Genomic DNA, 18018 nt, shown 5'->3' with positions numbered 1-18018 from the left:
CTCCCACCTATCGTACAGATTCCCTCCCACTCCCACCTGTCGTACAGATTCCCGCCCACTCTCACCGGTCGTACAGTGTCCCTCCCACTCTCACCTGTCGTACAGATTCCCTCCCACTCTCACCTGTCTTACAGATTCCCGCCCACTCTCACCTGGCTCACAGCATCCCATCAGCTCTCATCTGTCTTCCACAATCCCACCCGCTCTCACCTGTTTCAGAGTTCGTTCCATGTCGATGCCCTGATTCCAAGGAGCAGCTGGGTTGGCCAGGCAGTCTCCAGCATTGCCTCTGCGAGAGATGTCGATCTTCTGTCTGCGCAGATTTCGAAACGCCTCCGCCATCACTAGCACACCATCATACGTCAATGATGATGTGTACTAAAAGGGTAAAAGGAATATTTTATGTAAATTCACACTACATTACCCATGCTTCCTGTTTACAGTCACATATCAAATGTAATGCTGAGCTGTTGAAGTGCCTAAAGTAGATGTAAATGCAACAGAGAGGGCATTCTAGGTGAACACATTGATTATTGCCTCCGCCTGCTTGCTTGTAAGGCTGTGTGCGTAATGCAATGTGACAAAACTGCAATGTAGCGATGCCGCTACTTGTTACTGGAAAAGCTATTTAGCTGTAAAGCAGTACAGATGTTGCAACAGAGCAGTAAAGATTCAGAGATATTGCTGGGGAAAGCAGTGCAGGGATCTTATCGCTTTTTCTCTTCCTCTCCAACCTCACCAATAATAAAAATGGATTTTCATCTCTTATTTCCATAAACAAATACAAAAGCATGGCTATTTGCATGAGTAAATCCGGCCCAATAAGACAGAACGAGCCTCAGCGGCTGCGTCTGCACTGACACAAGACATTATGAATGAACTTGATCAGCGGAAATGAAGATTTATGGTTGTAGCAGAGGCATAATAACATCCAATTAACATTGAGGGAAAGACAGAAACAAACAATAATCATTAAAGGGGGAGTCAGAGAGTGAGATGCAGAAAATCAAGAGCGCTCAAAGGATGGAGGTAGTCAAGGATCTTGCCTGTATAGTGTGCTCTAATAAACCTGTAAAGATTGGTTTGATGTTCTCTGATAATTTATAGCAGGGACTGCAGGATGGAAGTTCTAATCAATGGGAGTAGAGAAGGATCTCCATGTTCTCAACAGAGGGGAAAAGCTACTTTTTTTGAGCTGATGCAGCACAAAATCATCTTAATGAGTAGATTTGTACTGTTTTCCAGTTAGGGAGAACCTTAATAATTTTGTGTGGTACTGCAAGAGCTTGATGGTGCAAGCATTTCACTCACATTTGGTCCTCACATTTTAGTATATAGTGTGTGTAGATATATTTCAATGTGGCCCATTTTTTTCAATGTTTTTTTTTGTTTTGTTTGTTAAAATGTTAAATTTTTCAATTAAGGAAAAAAGCAAATGTCACTTCCTCCCAAGGCTGTGAATTTGTCTCTTGGATAATTAAAATGGTATCCCAGTCACCCTAGTGAAAAACCTATACCAAAATGTATTTAAAATACGTTAATTTCATACTAAAAGTATACAAATACATTAACATATTTACTGACATATCGCTTGAGATTTGGCCTACTGATATAAATATTGTAATTAAACTTTATTTTGGAGTACTTCTTTACTGCACAATGCAAATTTCTTAACATTAAGCCTAAATGTGTTTTAATACCTCTATTAGTAAGGATAGTATTGAATCGGCGTATGAATGAGTGAGTGAATGGGTGAATGTGAGGCTATGTAAAGCGCTTTGGTGGCCATAGGTCTGTGAAAGCGCTATATAAATGCAGTCCAGTCCAGTCCATAGTATGATCTCTGTATAATATCAGTCTTAAAATGCAAGAAATTTAAAGTATACTTGCAATAGTTAAATTTTAGCACAATCAAATATATTAAAGTACATCTTTAGTTGGACCTCAGCACTATTTCCGGAAACTTAAGTGCATCAAGTACAAAATTAATTGTTCCAATTTAGCAGACTTAAAGTATACCAAAAGTACAATTGCAAGGTATTTATATTAAGCACATAAATATCTAAATGTATGTGTAGTATACTTAGCAGAAAATAAATGCATTTAAAAATACATTTTGGTATATTTATTTTTCACTAGGGCATCAAAACAATGTAAACATTGACTTCATTTCACACATGTCCCACCAGACGGGTTAATATGCGGCTCCGGCTGCAGTCCGTCATGGCGTAATTGACTCAAATATCACTGGGCAGCTTCTCATTGGCTAAAGCTTGACGGAGAACGTGTCCTGTCACAGTCTGATTGGCTAAACATCTGTGACTGGAATTCTGCCACATGTGTCTGACAGTATTACAGCATCAGATTTGCAACCTGCTGTTTGCTGCGCAAAGAATGACGAAAATGAATTATTCATTAGAGTTTATAGCTCAAATCTTTGAGCTGTTACCTAAGGTCTTTAAAAGCATGTGCACGTAATGACGCTCTCAATTGGTATTGTTTGTTATTCTGGTTTATTGGTGTTTGCACTTGGGTTTAATTATGTTGTGAATGTATTTGCGTTTACCCTGGGTGGGCTCTCAGATCCTGGATACTCCCTCTGGTCTAGTTTATTCCAGCGTTGCATTAGTTTGATCACCATTGGTTTACTGAAATCCACCAACTGGAAACCGGTTACGTTTGCCCCGCCGTGCATAAACCTCTCAAGAGAAATATCCTTAAAACCCTGTCAGGGGAGAGAGGAAATTACAGTGAGGGCGAATGAAGCCGATTCACTGAAAAGGTGGAGATGGAAAACGGGAGATGAATTGAACGAATGTGAGGCAGAGTGAGTTATAACATTTCTTAATATCCCACATGCTGACACACTAACAAATGTCAACACAGAGTTAAGGCACAGCACAAATAAGCAACGATAAATCACTCGTAACAAAGTGCAGGTTCAGCGGTCCATCATAGTCAGACTCTCCGAAAATGAAAAAGACGGCAAATTCCCTGAGACTAACCACCATTTCAGATGAATCTATCACCCAAGAAGAAAAAAGTATGAGACACCATGTTTCTAGGGTGTTGAGGATGTGGTTTCTTAACAAACAAAGTAAAAAAGGAGGTCTCTTGTGTACATTTTGCAGGTGAAAATGGTGCATCTGCTCACTTAAAAGTAAAAGCACGCATGATTTGAGGAATGTCTGGAGCACAAAACATGCCAACATGTAATTCTAGTCTGGGGTTTTATTCGGGGAAATAAAGTGGCTCAGCTCCATCACGGAGAATTACGGCCAGAGGACACGCTGTCCTCTACATTTGTTCATTTCCTCGAGCGCTCCATCACTGCCGCTCTCTCTCACTCAGCTGGATAAACCAGTGCCAGGACTCACCAGGTTAGCGACGATGTAGTGGTATCCTTTTACATGTTTCCCCACACTCACAATCTGAGAGAGAGAGAAATATAAGGAATGAGTTCATTTGTGAAAGTGTGTGTGATATAAACATTGCATTTACAGTTTTAAGTTCTATCAGACATTCAGAAATGCTTTTTAAATTCACCATGAAATCAAAATGGACAATTGTTGTTTTTATGGAATATTGCAGTTTATTATAAATTATTTATCCTTGCAAATCATTTATGTTATTTTTTTGAAAATCCTTGTTCCCTTGTAATCTTGAATCAAAATAACTTCCCCTGGTTCTTGCCTCTCTTCTCTGAGGATGGGGGCGGGGCCAAACCTGTCACTCACATGAGATCCACCAATAGCAAACCATAATCATCCAATCAATTCCCCACGGACAAAATCAAGCCCCGCCCTAATAAAAATAACTATTATTCATCACAATAGGAAAAGACTTATTGAAAAGACTAATTACAGTTCAAATTTGAGGAAATTCATAGGTTTTAACCTGACAAAGCCTTCTTTGAAAGTTTAGTTCATATGAAGTTTTTATAGGCCTATTTGAATGGATGGATGAATGTTTATAAGTGAAATACAAATGTATATATCCATTTCATCTTACCTAATAAATTAACTGTTGTGGATCAGGATGGTAAAAACCTTTTGTTGAATCCCGGAAGTACAAATCCAGTGCATTTACTCTGTAGAGGGATTGATTTTTAAAGATAACTTATAAACATTTAATCCATGATTCTGCTAAAAATCCTCACCAATTAGAGATTTGAAGTGTGTGTGTGTGTGTGTGTGTGTGTGTGTGTGTGTGTGTGTGTGTGTGTGTGTGTGTGTGTGCATATACAGTCATGTGAAAAAGAAAGTACACTAATTTGAGTTCTATGGTTTTATGCATCAGGACATAATAAAAAAAATCATCTGGTCCTTGGCAGGTGTATGTAAATACACATACCTGTACATCATATTTAAATCGATCTTTATATCAATAGTTGTTTTTTTTTGTTTTTTTTCTATAGTTACTTTTTTGCTTCAAATCAAAGTCTGTAATGTAATGATTCTCTTCGTAGCTAAGTGGTTTGGTTCATGGCGTATAACTCTTTAACGAAGACTTTTTAAAAATCCCTATGGGAGAAATGAATGGAGAAAATACTTCCGGAACCAGCGCTGCTGAAAGAGTGCACTCTATTTCTTTGAACTACAATTCAGAAAATTACTCTTCCTGTCAATCCAGTTAAAATTCCAGTTCAACTTCTTTTTGTGTTGTGGCCAATTTGATTTCAAAATTACACTCGTGATTTTATAAGGAGCCACTTTCTTGTGCTTTCAGAAGTCCAGTAATGGTGTATTCATGCTTGAGTTTTAGAAAAGCCTAGAAGAAAAAAATTTAAAAGTAAAAAAAATATAATAATAATATATATCCTTTTAAAGTTTTACTTTTTTGTGGGTAATTTTGAAATCAAATTGGCCACAACACAAAAAAAGTTGAAGTGTATATATATATATATATATATATATATATATATATATATAATTTTTTATTTAATTTTTCTCTAGACTTTTCTAAAACTCAAGCATGAATACACCATTACTGGACTTCTGAAAATGGCTCCTTATAAAATCACGAGTGTAATTTTGAAATCAAATTATATATTAAATGTGTATAATCAAAGTTAGATTAAAAAATAAATAAATGAATAATAAATAAAAATAAAAATAATAGTTATTATTCTGTTAAATAGATTAAACCAGATTAAAATAACTAAACATTTTGATAAAATTTAACAAAAAATAAACATTTGATTAAAATTAAATAATACATTTTACTGTACATAATGACTAAACAGTTTTATATATTAAATGTATATAATCAATAAGTTAGATTAGAATGAAAATTATTAAAATAACCATAATAGTTATAAATCTGTTAAATAGATTAAATCAGATAAAAAAATAATTAAACATATTCATAAAATAGAAGGGAAAAAAAATTAAATAAAAAATAAATTTTACTGTGCATTACTATAATGACTAGAAAGAAATATTATAAAGTAACTTAATTTTAGATTTATAATATTACTTCATTGTTTGGTTAAATTTCAGGATGATTTGGGAGTCTGTGACATATAAAAGATGGAAAAGCCCTGGTCTAGCGTGTAACCGGTGTCTGTGTGAGATGCCAGATCCAGGAACACGCTGGCAGGACTGGCAGCTCGTGTAGAGACAACATTCTGTTGATGTTGTACCTGACGATGTCCAACTGCGAGACGGTATGTGTGTGTGTGTGGTTGTATTTGCCAAATCTACTGTCAGGCTGATAGATGGGCACCTTTCGAGGTCTTGCCCGAGGAACAGACGGACCGTGCAACAATCAAACACACCCTGCAATCTCAGAGTTCATAGATCAGACACACTGAGAGCTGAGCTGTGACTCCAACATCATTACCGCTGATACACATTACGCCACAGCGCTAATGTACACCAGCCATCATAAGGTTTTCAAAGAAGTCCAGCAAGGCTGCCTTTTTTTCGATCAAAAATACAGTAATATTGTTAAATTATTTCAGTTTGAAATAGCTGTGAATATATGGTGAACTGTAATTTATATGGATGCACGATACATCGGTATCGGCCGATATATGTTCATTTTAATGTTATCGTTATCAGCCTGAAAATGTTGCCCATATATTAAAGCCGATAATTAATGTATTATTTCCTCCAGCTGAGACACTTCAGATGCGCACTGTTAAACATGATGGTTTTAAATTGCTTGAAATATGATTGGAATCACTTCAAAAAAGGAAAATATGTGTAACGTGCTGTCAAATAGACCTTATGTAGCCCCGCCCCTTTACACCGTGTCCTAACGACGTGCGATAAAAGGTTATTGTCCGTGTTAATCAGAGTGTGTGTCCTAACCAGCCGCGACGGCGACACGCGACGATTCTATTTTAGACACGGTTTCTATTTTTCTGCGACGTCGCGCTGGAACAACAAACACCAAGGGCCCTATCTTGCACCCAGCGCAATTGACTTTGTACACCGACGCATGTATCATTCCTATTTTGCACCCGACGCACAGCGGACTTTTCCCTCCACAGACGCACGTCGGTAAATTAGGAAATGAACTTGCGCTCCCGGGGGCGGTTCAGCGAAAAGAGGAGGCGTGTTCCGGCGCAAACGTTCCCTGGTGCTATTTTGCAGTTTCAGAAAACAATTCCACCACTGACCAGGAGAAACCGAGTCTAAAGCCAGTGGCGCGTTGTGCATGTTATTCAGATGCTATTTTAAGGGCGCATGCTTGGCCATAATCAATGTAGCGTGTGCATAACGCGCACACACTTTGCTTCTCTCATCTACACAGACGCAGCAGTTTTCATTTTTAGAAAACCATACATTATTACAAGGAAAAATATTACCACATGAGGGAAATCATTGTTGTGTCCATGAAGATGTGAAAAATAGGCATAAATCTAGCTTACACATTTACACAAATTATCATACGCCTGTTTAACCGAAGCTAATCTGGGTGTGTTTCTCCATCCCCAATGTCACTTCTCTGTGTTTTACGGCCCTGACGAGAACGTCGGTCTCCTCGGCTGTGAACCGCTCCTGGCAAATCCGCCGTTATAATAGCAATCTGCCATGGAACAAGCGCGCCTGCTCTTAAAGGGAATGTGAGATGACGCTCTGATTGGTTTATTTCACGTTACGCCCAAACCACACCTATGAATAATGAAGCAACTTCAGACCAACACATTTTAGATTTGCGTTGAGCGCAAGAGTCATTTATCCCGCCGGTATAATAACAACAGCGCCGAGATCCGCCCACAAAGTTACTTGCGTTTCGCGCTTGATACTTGCGTTTCAGATCGTTAAAATAGGGGCCTAAGTGTGGCAATGATAATCTCAGGCACTGTTTATGTACTTTATTTAATTTTAAAAGCGTGTAATGTGACTTTGAATATCATTTAGTGCTCCAGCTTTGTAGCTGTAAAAGCAACAATGGATTATTCACCTCAGATCTTGAAATTTAACAAATAGAAACAAGAACGTTCAAACTGTGAACAAACAAGTGTATTCTTTGACAAAGATTGTTTTAGTAACTCAGTAGACTATCTATTTTTAATATATATTTTTTATATGTAGCAGTTGTGCTGCTTCATATTTTTGTGGAAGCTGTGATACATTTTATTTGTCAGAATTCTTTAATAAATAGAATGTGCAAAAGAACCGCATTTATTTGAAATAGAATCTTTTGACGCATTTTGCTTTTCTGACAAATAAACATGAATTTCTCGTCCCAGGTAACACAGAGAACGAGTAAACATTGTTAATTTACATATACTACCAACCAGGGCTTGACATGAACACCCGCCAAATGTGTATTTCATCAGTGATGTGTAACAGTCACTCCTCTGGCCACTTTGGTGGGTTGAGTTCAGAGGTGGACGAAGTACACAACTTCCTTACTTGAGTGAAAAGTATAGATACTACTGGTCAAATATTACTCCGTTACAAGTAAAAGTTGTAAAGACCTATTTTTACTTAAGTAAAAGTACAGAAGTACTCGTTTTTAAAAATACTTAAGTATCAAAAGTAAAAAGTAAATGTTAATGCATTGTTTTATTATTGTTGCATTGTTGTATGTAATACTTACAGTACCGTATGCCTCTGAATCTAAGCCTGCCTACCCTCATATCAATATCAGATGTATTTCTAGAACACAGTTCCAGTAGTGGGATTGAATGTGAGATTGAATATGTGCACTCAATAACGTCCACAATGGTTTAGGACACCCAAATGGCTGTTCCCTAAAATATTGCCCTATTTAAAGTTTTTGGGCTTTTAGTGTGAATATGTTAGCCTTACTGTTATCTATAAGCTAGTGTGCTCCAAAAAAGTGACAAAATTCGCATTTAGAAGACCAAACCCAACGTGAAAATGAAAATCAGGTTTATGTCAGAAACCAACATCAGTCGGGTTCTGACATCAACCCGACTTTCATTTCCAACCAAAATGCAACCCCTGCAACCAAAATCATCCACTGACTGATGTTACTTTCTACTCAAGGACCATGACAGAATTGTAGTGAAGTAAAAAGTACGATATTTGTCTTTCAAATGTAGTGAAGTTAAAGTAAAAAGTTTCCAGAAAAAAATCATATTCATGTAAAGTACAGACACTCAAAAAGTGCACTTAAGTACAGTACTCAAGTAAATTTACTTTGTTACTGTCCACCTCTGGTTGAGTTTTATAATATACATTTTTCAATTGTTGTCTTTTTAAAAAGGCATCTGAAATAATAAACTAAGTGTTGTCAAAAATATAGATTTTACTATACATATCGATACTGAAATATCTGAAAAACTTCCGCAAGAAAACACAATACCAGCGCGTTCTCTCTCTCTCATCTCTCCGACAGCGAGTGACACACAAACCCGCCTCTCCTCACTCTCTCGATTCATTTGCTGAGGATGAATATTGTTGCAGGGCTTGAATTTCAGCATGGGATTACGCTTATTGAGCATAATTTTACTAATTCCAACAGATTTTCTGCTCACACCCAAAGTGCAGCACATAAAGACACTAAATTGGCGATATAAAACAGTATAATGGATCCGTGCGTCAGCTCTTAAAGTGACAGCAGCCTAATATACCGGCCGCCAAATTATGAGATAATATTAAAAATATCGATTTTGCAGTTTTTCCCCCATGGTATCGATGTCAAAATGGTGGCCAGTGGAAATGCTGAGTGGCTGATGAGCAAAAACGTAAATGTCAAGCCCTGCTACTGACATTTTAGAGCTGTATGTAAGAAATGTATTTCAATTAATCATAAAATGGCCCTGATATGTCACTAGACATTAAGAAATCATGTTCATTTCAAATACTTATATCACTGACAACAGTAGTACGGCCAGGATATTGTCATTTAAAAGTGAAGTTGCAGCCCTCAACTGATGTTGATGTTGTCATCTTGTGTTTTGGCCTGAAGCGCCACCCTCCACCTATCTACCAATCACGAAGTCAGTTGTGTTTCAGCATCCGGGTTGCCAGCTCTGCTCTAGTTACCACAGCTGCAGCTACAAACGTGTCAGCCAACGTTCCTGCTGGATCCTGCAGCCTATCTGGCAACCTCGAGTCAGGGGGAGGGGGAGGGAATACACCGCTCTACAGTAATTTGAAAGTGATTGCAGTACCAGTTTTGGCCACAATCTTACATACAGTTCCTTTAACTATACAAAACGGGTTTAAAATGGGCGAAGTTGCTTTAACTTCAGCTCGGGTCGCTGTGATGTGTCAGTTTCAGGTTGTTTGGCAGCAGTCTTGTGCTCTCGTCTCTCTGTCTCTCCGTACATCGTGTTACTGTGAGTTTCATTGCACATGACAGGCAGAGTGTGTGAGGAACAGAGAGAACAGAGGAAATAACAAATCGCAGGCGAGAAGGAAAGCACTGATCGTTCGTCTCGCTCTGTGATCCCTCCAGCTCTCTGTGATTTTGTGTTTTTATGCCTTTCCTTTTAAAGGTGCTGTAAGCGATTTAGTATTCTGGAGTGCAACCCATAAACTGCTCCTGCTACCTGACAGATATTACTGGAATAGGTTTTGTGTGTGTGTGTGTGTGTGGCTGTGACAGTCATAGGCTCTGCAAACAGCAACAGAAGAGTGTGGGAGGCGGCCTGTGCTTTTATAGCCAATCGGAAAGGCTATCTGCCTGTCAATCATTGTGCACCTTTAGGTTTGTTGACATGACATTAGTTGAGAAGTCTGGTGTGAGTAAGCAAAACAACTCATGTATGTTTTTTAATATTTTTAATTGTCTAAATATTTAAAAATATTTTAAATATTTTTTGAAAAACATTTAAGAAATTGTAGAACAATATCAATGCCATTTAGCAAAACGTAAAAAAAAGTATAAAATTCTGTTTTTAAATATTTAACAATATTAGAAATATTTACACATTAATATTTAAATTTGTACACGTCTAAACGTTTAAAAATCTATTGACAATTACATTTTACAAATTGTAAAATGATTTCAGTGTCATCTAGCAAAATGGCTCAAAATGCTTACAGCACTATCATTGTTTGAAATTATAAATCTGTTTTTAAATATTTAAAAATATTAGAAATATTGAAATATTAATGTTTACATTTATACACTTTATAATATTTTTTTTTAAATATATTTTTAAATGTCTAAATATTTAAAAAGAATAAAATATATATTATTAAATTAAAGTTAAAAAATTAGAATAATTTCAATGTTATTTAGCAAAATGGCTCAAAGCACTTACAGTGATATATATTTTTTGGAATTATAAAACTGTTTTTAAATATTAAAAAATATTAGAAATATTTATATTAGAAGTCAATTTTTACACTTTTCACTTTATTTTTTAAATATATTTTTAAATGTGTATAATATTTAAAAATCTTACATTTAAAAAATATATTTATTTGAAAAATATTGCAGATTAATTTTAAAGTCAGTTAGCAAAATGGCTCAAAGTGCTTACACTAGATCTATATAGTCATTTTAATATACAATCATTTTAATTTAATCTATATAATAATGATTATTTTGAATCCAAATATTTAAATAAAAATATTTATGAAAATAATTTTTTTAATGCATTTTAAATATTGTAGAATAGTTTCAAAATCAATATGAAATGGCATTCGCAAATGATTTTATTCCGTATTGTGACGTATTTCCGTGAAGAAGAAAAAAATCCACATGCACAAAATTAAAAATATATATATTAATAATGTAGGGGAACATTTTATTTTATCCATTGTGGGTAGTGAATCGTTTGATAGTGAATAATGTGTCATGGAGGTTGGAGGAATCAAAAAATAAGTGATTACATTTTGGTGAAACATTATAAAGACTTTTTTTTTTTTAGGAATAACGTGCACAGATGAATCATTGACATTATGACCGGGAGTGTGTGTACAATGAAGAAAGTAAATGGGGTGAACATTAATATTGTGATGTTTGTGCTGTGGTCCTCGCCTGCTCTAGAAGGTTCTGGAGTCGTTCTGCCTCGAGGTCGATGACAAACTTCTTCTCCTGTCGCCGGTCCAGGTCTTCCAGAAGCCTCCGGTAACTCGCGTCGTTGAAGTTCTCCACACAGATGGCGCTGACCTGCCAACCGTTCTGACCCGCCTTCTCCATGATGGCCTGCAGGATCGCGTATCCTAGCAAAAACACCACAAAAAACACTCATGTGTGTGTGTTCTAATGCCACAGTATATCTTTACCTTAAAGGGGTGGTATTACCCTTTTCACACAATGTAAAATAAGTCTCTGATGTCCCCAAAGTGTGTGTATGAAGTTTTAGCTCAAAATACCCCACAGATATTTTTATATAGCATGTTAAAATTGTCACTTTTTGAGGGTGAGCAAAAACACACTGTTTTTAGTGTCTGTCCCTTTAAATGCAAATGAGCTGCTGCTCCCGGCACAGGGGGCGGAGCTTCAAGAGCTTGTGTCCTTAAAGTTTCAAAAACTTTTAGTCTTTTATGTTCAAACCGGACTCAGACAATGATGGAGAGACTCGAGAAGAAGTGACAACATGTAGAAGCAACAGGACATTTCTGAACGGTTAGTTGATGAGTTTATGAAGCTGATGTGTAGTTATCTTCTAGTCACTGATTAGCATATTCTGTCATGATAATCTATAAATCGTGTTCAGGGGCGGGGTTTATGTAAATTCTAGGGTTGGTGATGTCACTAACCCGGGAGGAATGTGGTGTAGTCTCTACCAGCCGTTTGTTGTAGTCCTTAAAAAGTGATTTCTTTAAAAGCAAATATCTCCCTTTGCTTTGAGCTTTGAGCGTTGTAACTTTGCAGATGTTGTTTATGCTCAAACAGCAACATTACACACTAACTAAAGTTAGAAAAGTCAAATCATAATCAACCACCCCTTTAATATGCGTATAATGCATATATTCGTACATCTCAGTTATAGATATTGAATGGAGCGCGGATAGACACGCTTGCTTACGTCTCCTAGAAATGTAGACTTTTAGAAGAGATTAACTCAATCATTTCTCATCCATTCTCTCCAAATTCTTCCAAGAGCAAATGATCGGATAATAGTTCTATACACTTATTGTATGTCAACAGTTGTCTCATTTGAGTCTGTTTTGAATAAAAATGGGAGTCAAAGTTGATACTTGAGAGATTTACACTACCGGTCAATATAAAGTCTGGAATAATTAAGGTTTTTTAAATGTTTTTGAAAGAAGAATCTTCTGCTCATCAAGGCTGCATTTATTTGATCAAAAATACAGTAAAAACAGTGAAATATTTTTACAATATAAAATAAGTGTTTTCTATGTGAATATATAGTAAAGTGTAATTTATTCCTGTGATCAAAGCTGAATTTTCAGCATCATTACTCCAGTCTTCAGTGTCACATGATCCTTCAGAAATCAGTCTAATATGATGATTTGATGCTCAAGAAACATTTGTGATTATTATCAGATCTTATACTACAGGGCCGTTGAATGCTTGAATCTGATTGGTTGACGAACGTTCTAAGGTGTGCATTATTTTCAGGGAAACGCACGGCTAAAGTAGTTCCAGGCAGGTCTTGACCGCATTACAGTTCCATATCACTTCGCGTAGTTAACTGTAATAACGGAAAATAGGATACAATTCATAACAAGAAAAAACATTTAGCCCCATGCGCTTGATCTGCAATTTTCAATGTCTAGCTTCACAATCAATGGAAACATGCAGTTTAATTTTAATAAATAAAGTATATTCCTATCTATAATCAACAGAAAATTAATCTGAATATAGGCCAAATAAATGGATAATCCTGCAGCACAGATTATTATTGCAGATAATATAACAAATAAATAATTATTGATAGGCCTTACTTGTTAAAAGGCTTAGTCTACTGTCATCTGTCAATAATAGAAAAAAAAAGAATGAACAAATTAATTAAAACGAATTGAATTAATAAATAAATAATAATATTGACGCACGTGCTTTTCTGTCTCATTGTTGCAACATCTCTCTCTAATAACTGCATAAAGCCGGGGACACACTTTAAGGCCGGTTATGAATGTAATTTGATACTGACTGATCATGCCCAAACGCGTGTTCAGCGCGTTCAGTCTGTGTTCAAAGTCTGTGTTTAAAATCTGCTGCGATGAAAACAGTCAGAGATTGTGTCAGCTAGTCGTGTGTCCCCAGCATTATTCTGCTATCAGTGGCTCAAACCTCCGTTACTAACTCTAAAATGACGTTTTGGAATTAGCAACGGAGGCAGTGGATTAGATGCGTAAGAAATTAGTCCTACATACAAGAGCGTTTTAATGACAAAAACTTTACAAACGTCTTGAAATACATAATCTGAACAATGTTTCGAGGTGTGGTAACTGTATAAGCGGAATAATTGACTTCAGGCCGTTGAATTATTAGAAAAATAAATATGTAAGAAAATTATTCCTTACATATTTCTGTGGAAACTGATACATTTTATTTTTTCAGGATTCTTTGATGAATAGAAAGTTCAAACGAACAGCATTTATTTGAAATAGACTCTTTTGTAACATTATTAATGTCTTTACTGCCACTTTTGATTTCACCTTTCCAGACTGTGTGTGTGTGTGTGCATGTGTGTTTCTACAGGTGTGTGTTTGTGTGTGTGCGCTCTGGCTTCATCTCCTGTCCAAATGTCCCGTGTGTGTTCTGCCTCGGTGTGCCAGTTATGTCGGCCAAGAGCAACAGATGTCCTTTAAATTGGCCCTTAGTCGCACCGCAGGACTTTGGACATCAGGACAAATGTAGCATCTGAATGTGAGAGCAACAGATATAACACAAACCACAACACACACAGACAGACCACAGATGACCATGAGCTCTCTCTCTCTCTCTCTCACACACACACACACACACACACACACACACACACACACACACACACACACACACACACACACAAACACAATAATAAGGAAATAGCACCAGCTGTCCTTTCAGTAAACACAGACTGCCAACAGAGACCTGGAGAATCCTCTGTACACAATCCTCAGTCTGTGTGTGTGTGTGTGTGTGTGTGTGTGTGTGTGTGTGTGTGTGTATGTGTGGACAGAATGGACTCTTCCTCTCACTCATGTCTTATGTGTTCTGTACACAGTATGTGAATTTAGGATACACTTTATTTTAAGGTGTCATTGTTACAGTGTAATTATATATTTAAGTACTGAGTAATATTAATGAACTACATGTACTTACTATAGGGTTAGGGTTTGGTTGAGGGTTAGTTACATGTAATTATGCATAATTTACTGTTATTACTATGGTAAGTACATGTAACATATGTAACAAGGACACTGTAAAATAAAGTGTGACCTGAATTTATACAGGCATGCATAAGCAAATATCATTGATCATCTCCTAACAAGTCCACATATTAAGGTCTGGGTAGATTAGATGGTGTGCAAACTATCAGTTCTCGTGATCAACATGTTGGATTCAGGAGAAATGGGCGGGAATAAAGATCTGAGAGACTTTAGCCCTGTTTACAGCTGGTGTTAAGATGCGTTTGGTCGATCAGATCACAAGTAGACGAGAGAGACACCTGGTGTTTTAATCCGTCTCTTTTGTCCACTTTCACCCACTTCTGTCCTGATTTCTTAGAGGGGAGGGTCTATGGGTGGGTAAATATATGGGGTTTTTTTTTAGATCTTTCAATCTAATGGACGAAATAAGCTTATTTACATGTGAACACGACCGAAGACGACAGAGAAACATACTTAGTTTCTGCTCTGACACACACGAGATCAGCCGAACGCTGTGAGTGTGTGTTAGACATCAGGAATGTTGAGATCAGCCGAACGCTGTGAGTGTGTGTTAGACATCAGGAATGACGAGATCAGCCGAACGCTGTGAGTGTGTGTTAGACATCAGGAATGATGAGAGAACATTGTGCTTGATACGTTCTTCCTCTTCAAACCAAACTTGTGTCTCCAGTCGACAGTTTAAACCCCGTCTGACTCGAGCTCTTCCCATAATGCTCACGCGTTAGTTCAGTAGACGGAGAGAAGACGGTGTTCAGTGGCTGTTTGAACACATTCGATCACATGAGCGTTTAAACTACCAAACATCCGGTCGAATGTGTTTTCGACTTCCTCTGGAACAGTGGACAAGCCCAAAACCTTTTAGACCCGTTACACCTGTATTTAGCCTCGTCTACTTGTGATCCAATCAATCAAAATGCTTCTTAACCCTTGATGACCTGCCATTGAACAATTCCACCAGAGTATATCTTGAGCTCTACTCAGACGGGACTAGTTTAACATGGAGAGGAGCGGTAAAGTAATAATCACCAGAGCTTCTCTGTGATTTTAGTCCCGTCCGAATGTCTCATCTCAGTGATGATCACGGACAATGTCAGTAAAGATTACGGCGACTTTACCTTCAGTAAAAAGGTCTGGGAAAATGACCTCAGGTGATCCTAATCCCGTGCGAATAGACCCGCTGTAAATATGTACGTAAATATTTCCTGTTTAAAAGTAGTTTTCCGTGTTTTTTCAAGTATGGAGACGCTTGAAGAAGCATCAGTTGCGTTCTAGACACTGGGACGAGTCTGTGGCAAAACTCAAGTGTTTCACACACACCATTCAGATCAGAGAGGAGATCGACAGCACTTGTTAGAGGAGAAACATCTTTTAGCGTTAGATAAGTGCCTATTACCAACACAATCCAAGCTGAAGTTCATTAATACATCGTTCCACCGGACATAACTGTTTTATATATATAAATATAGGTTATGTGTGTTAGCGCACGTGATATCAGGAAGCAATAATACACACATGAGTGTGACGGCGGTGTGTAAAGCGAGTTACTCTCCCACTTCTGCTGGTTTTACTGAGATCTCTGATCCCGTGTGAATTGGCCATTAATATTACAGACGTCCTGTGGTAAAGTTACATCACTCCATCTACCCTTGTAAAGTTAATCCTGTCCAAATAGGGCTTTAGTATTTCTACATGCTGTGCTGTCATTCTTTTGAGCATTTTCATATGCCATACATCAAAACAATCCTTACACCCCCAATTTGAAGGATATGCATGTAATTTCCAATAGCAACTAGATAAATAGCTCAAAAGTGCAATAAACAAAAACATATTACATATTTTATTAAAATTACGTCTATGAGCCATCGGTAGACGTAACTATCAATCGCAGGTCTATGTGTGCAAAGATGTGCAATGTATTATGAGTGTTTTTGTTGTAAACGCATATTACGCAATTTGTGCATACTCATTAGAGGGAGAAAACAACGCTTGGCTTGATCTGAACGTGTAACGTCTCTGGTTTTGCATGCAAAAATAATTATTGAGCTAGCCATTTGGTATCTATCGGCTCTTAAACAGAGACACGCAAACGGGAGCATCGGTCTTAAAGGGTTGATACCAGCTGTAAACAGGGCCTTTGACAAGGGATTGCGACTGGGTCAGAGTAGGGCTGGGCGATAAAACGATAACGATATGTATCGCGATAGACACGTAATCAATATCAATAAAAAATGCGTTCGATAAAACGTTCGATAATTTTTTTTTTTTTTTTCGTCGGAAGAAAAAAGCAAAGCAAGTTTGATTGCATGAACAAAGGCACTCACTCTCTAGTAACATAGCAACGTAGGAAGTGACACGCTAACAGCCAGTCAGTATGGTTGCGCAATATTGTTGTCTCGTGTTGGATTCTTCAGTAACAGAACTGGCGTAGAGTGAAAGTAGAAGATGAGTAAAGTAGAAAATGAGTGCCGCAGCGATTGTTGATAAAATAGGAAAAGTCAGCTCGCCTGACTTCAAGTCTGACCGTTAGTCAGACCAATGTCGTCTGCAGATTATGCAAGACCGTCGTCAGTTTCTCTGTTCATTCGCGTGCTGATGCCTGTTCTAGCGTGTGCGTTTCTCAGCACGTAACGTTACATGTGAAGCTCACATGCACTTAAAGCCTGTCTACCAGCAGCGCCTGAATACTGGACTAGTTATCTTTCGAGTCTTATTGTGCTAATACTGTTATATACACACAAGGTTTACATAAACTAGTTGGATATGTCTAAAGTGAAAGCAAACTTGAGAAAATTGAGAGAAAATCTGCTTAAATGCGTGTAACAAGTTATAATAGACGCGTCGCGCGCAGCTCTTAAAGAGACAGTAGTAATAGTAAACACGCTGCCGCTTGTCCTTAAAGGGATAGTTCACTAATAATTATCTCATTATTTACGCACTCTAATGTTGTTCCAAACCTGTATTAATTTCCTTCTAATATTTTCTAATATTAATAATTTGAAGAATGTGGGTATCCAAACAGTAGCTGGTCCCCATTGACTTCCATAGGAGAAAAATATTCTATGGAAGTCACTGGGGTACATCAACTGTTGGTCATTCTTCCAAATAACTTTTATTTTCAACAGAAGAAAGACTTTTGAGTTGTCCATGGTCGTGTTGACATTTCTGCCTTTATAACTGATGGGATTATAATCAGAGGTAGGTTAAGTTTAAAATAAAAAATCTTTAAATGTAATATATTTGTCTCCTGGACTGGTCCTTATTTTAAATATGTCCTAAAAAATATCAATAA

The 18018-nt window shown here is 37.2% G+C and overlaps 1 protein-coding gene across 6 annotated transcripts in view; it reads right to left on the bottom strand.

The window, feature by feature from the left end:
* The window catches only part of gria4a (glutamate receptor, ionotropic, AMPA 4a), a 128397-nt gene that overhangs the window by 64394 nt on the left and 45985 nt on the right, over positions 1–18018 (bottom strand). For all 6 annotated transcript variants that reach the window (XM_079886598.1, XM_079886596.1, XM_079886599.1 and 3 more), the window contains exons 4-7: positions 11422–11606; positions 3378–3431; positions 2567–2725; positions 211–378 (exon numbers count right to left, since the gene is read on the bottom strand). In XM_079886598.1, the coding sequence (XP_079742724.1) occupies positions 211–378; positions 2567–2725; positions 3378–3431; positions 11422–11606 (566 nt within the window). The remainder of the gene's footprint in view (positions 1–210; positions 379–2566; positions 2726–3377; positions 3432–11421; positions 11607–18018) is intronic.

This window comes from Squalius cephalus (assembly GCF_949319135.1).
Source record: "Squalius cephalus genome assembly, chromosome: 11".
NCBI classification, from domain to species: Eukaryota; Metazoa; Chordata; class Actinopteri; order Cypriniformes; family Leuciscidae; genus Squalius; species Squalius cephalus.
This window is presented reverse-complemented; position numbering and strand designations above follow the sequence as displayed.